Here is a 9,457-nt window from a genome sequence, read left to right on the forward strand (position 1 = left end):
TCACCCACTCACCCACCCACTCACTCACCCACTCACCCACCCACTCACCCACTCACCCACTCACCCACCCACTCACTCACCCACTCACTCACCCACCCACTCACCCACTCACCCACCCACCCACCCACTCACACCCACTCACCCACTCACTCACCCACTCACCCACCCACTCACTCACCCACTCACTCACCCACTCACTCACCCACTCACTCACCCACTCACCCACTCACCCACCCACTCACTCACCCACTCACTCACCCACCCACTCACCCACTCACCCACTCACCCACCCACTCACTCACCCACTCACCCACCCACTCACCCACTCACCCACTCACCCACCCACTCACTCACCCACTCACTCACCCACCCACTCACCCACTCACCCACCCACTCACCCACTCACCCACCCACTCACCCACTCACTCACCCACTCACCCACCCACTCACTCACCCACTCACTCACCCACTCACTCACCCACTCACTCACCCACTCACCCACTCACCCACCCACTCACTCACCCACTCACTCACCCACCCACTCACCCACTCACCCACCCACTCACCCACTCACCCACTCACCCACCCACTCACCCACTCACTCACCCACTCACCCACCCACTCACTCACCCACTCACTCACCCACTCACTCACCCACTCACTCACCCACTCACCCACCCACTCACCCACTCACCCACCCACTCACCCACTCACCCACCCACTCACTCACCCACTCACTCACCCACTCACTCACCCACTCACTCACCCACTCACCCACCCACTCACCCACTCACCCACCCACTCACCCACTCACCCACCCATTCATCCACTCACTCACTCACCCACTCACTCACTCACCCACTCACCCACCCACTCACCCACTCACCCACCCACTCACCCACTCACCCACCCACTCACCCACTCACCCACTCACTCAACCACTCACCCACCCACTCACCCACTCACCCACTCACCCACCCACTCACTCACCCACTCACTCACCCACCCACTCACCCACTCACCCACCCACTCACCCACTCACCCACCCACTCACCCACTCACTCACCCACTCACCCACTCACTCAACCACTCACCCACCCACTCACCCACTCACCCACTCACCCACCCACTCACTCACCCACTCACTCACCCACTCACTCACCCACTCACTCACCCACTCACCCACCCACTCACCCACTCACCCACCCACTCACCCACTCACCCACTCACCCACCCACTCACTCACCCACTCACTCACCCACTCACTCACCCACTCACCCACCCACTCACCCACTCACCCACCCACTCACCCACTCACCCACCCATTCATCCACTCACTCACTCACCCACTCACTCACTCACCCACTCACCCACCCACTCACCCACTCACCCACCCACTCACCCACTCACCCACCCACTCACCCACTCACCCACTCACCCACCCACCCACCCACTCACCCACCCACCCACTCACCCACTCACCCACCCACTCACTCACCCACCCACTCACTCACTCACCCACCCACCCACTCACTCCCTCACCCACCCGCTCACCCACCCACCCACTCAACCACTCACTCACCCACTCACTCACTCACCTACTCACCCATTCACCCACCCACTCACCCATTCACTCACCCACCCACTCACCCACTCACTCACCCACCCACTCACCCACCCACCCACTCATTCACTCAGTTACCCACCCACCCACCCACTCACCCACCCACCCACCCACTCACCCACTCACCCACCCACCCACTCACCCACCCACCCACTCACTCACTCACCCACCCACCCACTCACTCACACACCCACCCACCCACTCACCCACTCAGCCACCCACCCACTCACTCACCCACTCACTCAACCACCCACTCAACCACCCACTCAACCACCCACTCACCCACCCACTCACTCACTCACCCACTCACTCACGCAACCACTCACCCACTCACTCACTTAACCACCCACTCACTCACTCACCCACTCACTCACTTACCCACCCACTCACCCACTCACCCACCTACTCACTCTCCCACTCACCCACTCACTCACTCACCCACTCACTCACTCACCCACCCACCCACCCACTCACCCACTCAGTCACTCAACCACCCACTCACTCACCCACCCACCCACTCACCCACTCACTCACCCACCCACCCACTCACCCACCCACTCACTCACCCACTCACCCACTCACTCACCCACTCACTCACTCACCCACTCACTCACTCACCCACTCACTCACTCACCCCTACCTAGGCGTAGTCTCAGCGACATCGCCATTGGCGACTGCCACATTAAGGGTAATTCGCTTCGCTCGCCACCAACCCACCAAATCTTCGTCTTCACTGCCACCCGACTCGCCCGTCTCGTAGCCCGACCTCTGCCCCGGCTTTCTCACCGCTAAACTTCCCCCCCCCACCATCACCACCATCCCCACCACCACCATCACCACCTCCACCACCACCACCACCCCAACCACCACCATCACCCCTCCTCACCTGTGTAGCACCACCATCACCACCATCATCATCATCACCACCACCATCACCACCATCACCATCCCCACCACCACCACCACCATCACCACCACCACCACCACCATCACCACCACCACCATCACCACCACCACCACCATCACCATCACCACCACCACCACCATCACCACCACCACCATCCCCACCACCACCACCACCATCACCACCATCACCACCATCACCACCACCACCACCATCACCACCACCACCACCACCACCATCACCACCACCACCATCACCACCACCACCACCATCACCACCATCACCACCACCACCACCATCACCACCACCACCACCACCACCATCACCACCACCACCACCATCACCACCATCACCACCACCACCACCACCATCACCACCACCATCACCACCACCACCATCACCACCACCACCACCACCACCACCATCACCACCACCACCACCATCACCACCATCACCACCACCACCATCACCATCCGCACCACCACCACCATCACCTCCACCACCATCACCATCACCACCACCCCCACCACCACCACCACCATCACCACCACCACCACCATCACCACCACCATCACCACCACCACCACCACCCCCACCACCACCACCATCACCACCACCACCACCACCATCACCACCACCACCACCATCACCACCACCACCATCACCACCACCACCACCCCACCACCACCACCATCACCACCACCACCACCACCACCATCACCACCACCACCACCATCACCACCACCACCACCACCATCACCACCATCACCACCACCACCACCCCCACCACCACCACCATCACCACCACCACCATCACCACCACCACCACCACCATCACCACCACCACCATCACCACCACCACCACCCCCACCACCACCACCATCACCACCACCATCACCACCACCCCCACCACCACCACCACCATCACCACCACCACCACCACCATCACCACCACCACCACCACCATCACCATCACCCCCACCACCACCACCATCCCCACCACCACCATCACCACCACCATCACCACCACCACCATCATCACCACCACCACCACCATCACCACCACCACCACCATCACCATCCGCACCACCACCACCACCACCTCCACCACCATCACCATCACCACCACCCCCACCACCACCACCACCATCACCACCACCACCACCATCACCACCACCATCACCACCACCACCACCACCCCCACCACCACCACCATCACCACCACCACCACCACCATCACCACCACCACCACCATCACCACCACCACCATCACCACCACCACCACCACCCCCACCACCACCACCATCACCACCACCACCACCATCACCATCACCCCCACCACCACCACCATCCCCACCACCACCATCACCACCACCATCACCACCACCACCATCACCACCACCACCACCCCCACCACCACCACCATCACCACCACCATCACCACCACCCCCACCACCACCACCACCATCACCACCACCACCACCACCATCACCACCACCACCATCACCATCACCCCCACCACCACCACCATCACCATCACCCCCACCACCACCACCATCACCACCACCACCACCACCATCACCACCACCATCACCACCACCATCACCACCACCACCACCATCACCACCACCACCACCATCACCACCACCACCACCACCATCACCACCACCACCACCACCCCCACCACCACCACCATCACCACCACCACCACCACCATCACCACCACCACCACCATCACCACCACCACCATCACCACCACCACCACCACCCCCACCACCACCACCATCACCACCACCACCACCCCCCACCACCACCACCATCACCACCACCACCACCACCATCACCACCACCACCACCATCACCACCACCACCACCACCATCACCACCACCACCATCACCACCACCACCACCCCCACCACCACCACCATCACCACCACCATCACCACCACCACCACCACCACCATCACCATCACCCCCACCACCACCACCACCATCACCACCACCACCACCACCACCATCACCACCACCACCACCATCACCATCACCCCCACCACCACCACCATCCCCACCACCACCATCACCACCACCATCACCACCACCACCATCATCACCACCACCACCACCATCACCACCATCACCATCCGCACCACCACCACCACCACCTCCACCACCATCACCACTACCCCCACCACCACCACCACCATCACCACCACCACCACCATCACCACCACCATCACCACCACCACCACCACCCCCACCACCACCACCATCACCACCACCACCACCATCACCATCACCACCACCACCATCACCACCACCACCACCCCCACCACCACCACCATCACCACCACCACCACCATCACCATCACCACCACCACCATCACCACCACCACCACCCCCACCACCACCACCATCACCACCACCACCACCACCATCACCACCACCACCACCATCACCACCACCATCACCACCACCATCACCACCACCACCACCATCACCACCACCACCATCACCACCACCACCACCCCCACCACCACCACCATCACCACCACCACCATCACCACCACCACCATCACTACCACCACCATCACCACCACCACCACCCCCACCACCACCACCATCACCACCACCATCACCACCACCCCCACCACCACCACCACCATCACCACCACCACCACCACCATCACCACCACCACCACAATCATCACCACCACCATCACCACCACCACCATCACCACCACCACCACCACAATCACCACCACCACCATCACCACCACCACCACCACAATCATCACCACCACCACCACCACCATCACCACCACCACCACCATCACCACCACCATCACCACCATCACCACTACCATCACCACCATCACCACCACCACCACCATCACCACCACCACCACCATCACCACCACCACCATCACCACCACCACTATCACCACCACCATCACCACCATCACCATCCCCACCACCACCATCACCACCACCATCACCACCATCACCACCACCATCACCACCACCACCATCACCACCACCACTATCACCACCACCATCACCACCACCACCATCACCACCACCACTATCACCACCACCACCACCACCATCACCACCACCATCACCACCACCACCACCCCCACCACCACAACCATCACCACCACCTCAACCACCACCACCACCACAATCATCACCACCACCACCACCATCACCATCCCCACCACCACCACCATCCCCACCACCATCACCACCACCACCATCACCACCACCACCACCAACGCAAACCACCACCCCCCACCCTTCCCCCTTCAATTCGCAATCAAATCACCAATTTGCCTCTGGCCTGTACCGCGTAGAGCGCGCGACGCTGGTGGTAGTGGCTCTTCGTTCGTCGCGAACGCGCGTCGCGAACGCGCGTCGCGAACGAACCGCGCGTCTCATCCGAGGGCCGTATGCACAGATCGCTAGGACGCATCCGTGGCTACGGAACGGTGCCGTGGATTTTGAGATTCGTCCACGGATCGAGGGAAATATCGAGCGACGCGTCGATTACCCTCATTTTGGAAACGCGCCCCAGTCCACTCGTCCGTCGCCGGCCCGCGTTTAACAATCAAGCGATGGGAGTCTCCATAGCGACATCATCATCATCAGCATCATCATCAGCATCATCATCATCAGCAGCATCATCATCATCATCAGCATTATCATCATCAGCAGCAGCATTATCATCATAAGCAGCAACATCAGCAGCAGCATTATCATCAGCAGCAGCATCATCATCATCAGCAGCAGCAGCAGCAGCATCAGCAGCATCAATCATCAGCATCATCATCAGCAGCAGCATCATCAGCAGCAGCATCATCAGCAGCAGCAGCAGCATCAGCAGCAGCATCATCATCATCAGCAGCATCATCATCAGCAGCAGCATCATCAGCAGCAGCATCATCAGCAGCAGCAGCAGCATCATCAGCAGCATCATCAGCAGCAGCATCATCATCAGCAGCAGCATCATCAGCAGCAGCATCATCAGCAGCAGCAGCAGCATCATCAGCAGCATTATTATCACCATCAGCAGCAGCATCATCATCAGAAGCATCAGCAGCAGCATCATCATCAGCAGCATCAGCAGCATCATCACCATCAACAGCAGCATCAGCAGCATCATCATCAGCAGCATCATCACCATCAGCAGCATCATCATCATCAGCAGCATCATCATCATCAGCATCATCATCATCAACATCATCATCATCAGCAGCAGCAGCATCATCATCATCAGCATCATCAACATCATCATCAACATCAGCAGCAGCAGCATCATCATCATCAGCATCATCAACATCATCATCAACATCATCATCAGCATCATCACCACAGCGACGAAGGATCCAGAGAATCCCCTGAACACATGACCCGCACAAGGTGATGCACTGTACACTGTGATGGTGGTGGTGGTGATGGTGGTGGTGGTGATGGTGGTGATGATGGTGATGGTGGTGATGGTGATGGTAGTGATGGTGGTAGTGGTGATGGTGGTGATGGTGGTAGTGGTGATGGTGATGGTAGTGGTGATGGTGATGGTAGTGGTGATGATGATAGTGGTGATGATGGTGATGATGGTGATGGTGGTGATAACGTTGATGATGATGATGGTAGTGATGATGGTGGTGGTGATGCTGGTGGTAGTGGTGATGGTGGTGGTGATGCTGGTGGTAGTGGTGATGGTGGTGGTGATGGTAGTGGTGATGGTGGTGATGGTGGTGGTGATGGTAGTGGTGATGGTAGTGGTGATGATGGTAGTGGTGATGATGGTGATGATGATGGTGATCATGGTGGTGATATATCAACAGACCTTAGTATAAATCTCTACAGCAGTCGCCATATCTCCCTCCTGCTCCTCCAGCTGCCAACGCCTCTCTCAGCTCCCCTCCCAATGTCGCTGTGTGTGAGTCTCTGTGTGTGAGTGTGTGTGTGACTGTGACTGTGTGTGAGTGTGTGTGTGTGACTGTGTGTGTGTGTGACTGTGTGTGTGTGTGACTGTGTGTGTGTGTGTGTGAGTCTCTGTGTGTGACTGTGTGTGTGTGTGACTGTGTGTGTGTGTGTGACTGTGTGTGTGTGTGTGTGAGTCTCTGTGTGAGTGTGTGTGTGACTGTGTGTGTGTGTGACTGTGTGTGTGTGAGTGTGTGTGTGTGACTGTGTGTGTGTGAGTCTGTGTGTGTGTGACTGTGTGTGTGTGTGTGACTGTGAGTGTGTGTGAGTCTCTGTGTGTGAGTGTGTGTGTGACTGTGTGTGTGTGTGACTGTGTGTGTGTTGTGTGTGAGTCTCTGTGTGAGTGTGTGTGTGACTGTGTGTGTGTGTGACTGTGTGTGTGTGAGTGTGTGTGTGTGACTGTGTGTGTGTGAGTCTGTGTGTGTGTGACTGTGTGTGTGTGTGTGACTGTGTGTGTGAGTCTCTGTGTGTGTGTGACTGTGTGTGTGTGACTGTGTGTGTGTGAGTCTCTGTGTGTGAGTGTGTGTGTGTGACTGTGTGTGTGTGTGAGTCTCTGTGTGTGAGTGTGTGTGTGACTGTGTGTGTGTGTGAGTCTCTGTGTGTGAGAGTGTGTGTGAGTGTGTGTGTGACTGTGTGTCTGTGTGTGTGTGTCTGTGTGTGTGTGTCTGTGTGTGTGAGTGTCTGTGTGTCTGTGTGTGTGTCTGTGTGTGTGAGTGTCTGTGTGTGTGTGTTTGTGTGTGTGTCTGTGTGTGCGTCTGTGTGTGTGTGACTGTGTGTGTGTGTCACTGTGTGTGTGTGAGACTGTGTGTGTGTGTGAGTGTGTGTGTGAGAGTGTGTGTGACTGTGTGTGTGTGAGTGTGTGTGTGACTGTGTGTGTGTGACTGTGTGTGTGTGTGACTGTGTGTGTGTGTGTGACTGTGTGTGTGTGAGTCTCTGTGTGAGTGGTGTGTGTGTGACTGTGTGTGTGTGTGTGACTGTGTGTGTGACTGTGTGTGTGTGTGACTGTGTGTGTGTGAGTCTCTGTGTGTGAGTGTGTGTGTGACTGTGTGTGTGTGAGTGTGACTGTGTGTGTGTGAGTCTCTGTGTGTGAGTGTGTGTGTGACTGTGTGTGTGTGAGTCTGTGTGTGTGTGTCACTATGTGTGTGTGTCTGTGTGTGTGTGAGTGTGTGTGTGAGTGTGTGTGTGTGTGACTGTGTGTGTGAGTGTGTGTGAGTGTGTGTGTGACTGTGTGTGTGTGTGACTGTGTGTGTGTGAGTGTGTGTGACTGTGTGTGTGTGTCACTGTGTGTGTGTGTGAGTCTCTGTGTGTGAGTGTGTGTGTGACTGTGTGTGTGTGAGTGTGTGTGTGTGACTGTGTGTGTGTGAGTGTGTGTGTGTGACTGTGTGTGTGTGAGTCTCTGTGTGTGAGTGTGTGTGTGACTGTGTGTGTGTGAGTCTCTGTGTGTGACTGTGTGTGTGTGAGTGTGTGTGTGAGTGTGTGTGTGACTGTGTGTGGGTGTGAGTCTCTGTGTGTGAGTGTGTGTGTGACTGTGTGTGTGTGAGTGTGTGTGACTGTGTGTGTGTGTGAGTCTCTGTGTGTGAGTATCTGTGTGTGAGTGTGTGTGTGACTGTGTGTGTGTGTGACTGTGTGTGTGAGTGTGTGTGAGTGTGTGTGTGAGTGTGTGTGTGACTGTGTGTGTGTGACTGTGACTGTGTGTGTGAGTCTCTGTGTGTGAGTGTGTGTGTGACTGTGTGTGTGTGAGTGTGTGTGTGACTGTGTGTGTGTGACTGTGACTGTGTGTGTGAGTCTCTGTGTGTGAGTGTGTGTGTGACTGTGTGTGTGTGAGTGTGTGTGTGACTGTGTGTGTGTGACTGTGTGTGTGTGAGTCTGTGTGTGTGTGAGTGTGTGTGTGTGTGACTGTGTGTGTGTGTGAGTGTGTGTGTGACTGTGTGTGTGTGTGACTG

The 9,457-nt window shown here is 57.4% G+C and overlaps 1 protein-coding gene across 1 annotated transcript in view; it reads right to left on the reverse strand.

Annotated features, from left to right (window-relative positions):
* Positions 1-7,558, reverse strand: part of LOC142923752 (unconventional myosin-Vb-like) — a 39,148-nt gene extending 31,590 nt beyond the window's left edge. The window contains exon 1 of the mRNA XM_076064737.1: positions 7,378-7,558. Within this exon, the coding sequence (XP_075920852.1) occupies positions 7,378-7,407 (30 nt within the window). The 5' untranslated portion in view covers positions 7,408-7,558. The remainder of the gene's footprint in view (positions 1-7,377) is intronic.
* Positions 7,559-9,457: the final 1,899 nt, after the last annotated feature.

This window comes from Petromyzon marinus, unplaced genomic scaffold (assembly GCF_048934315.1).
Source record: "Petromyzon marinus isolate PM22_M1 ecotype Great Lakes invasive population unplaced genomic scaffold, UKy_Petmar_22M1.pri1.0 PM_Scaffold_66, whole genome shotgun sequence".
NCBI lineage: Eukaryota > Metazoa > Chordata > Hyperoartia > Petromyzontiformes > Petromyzontidae > Petromyzon > Petromyzon marinus.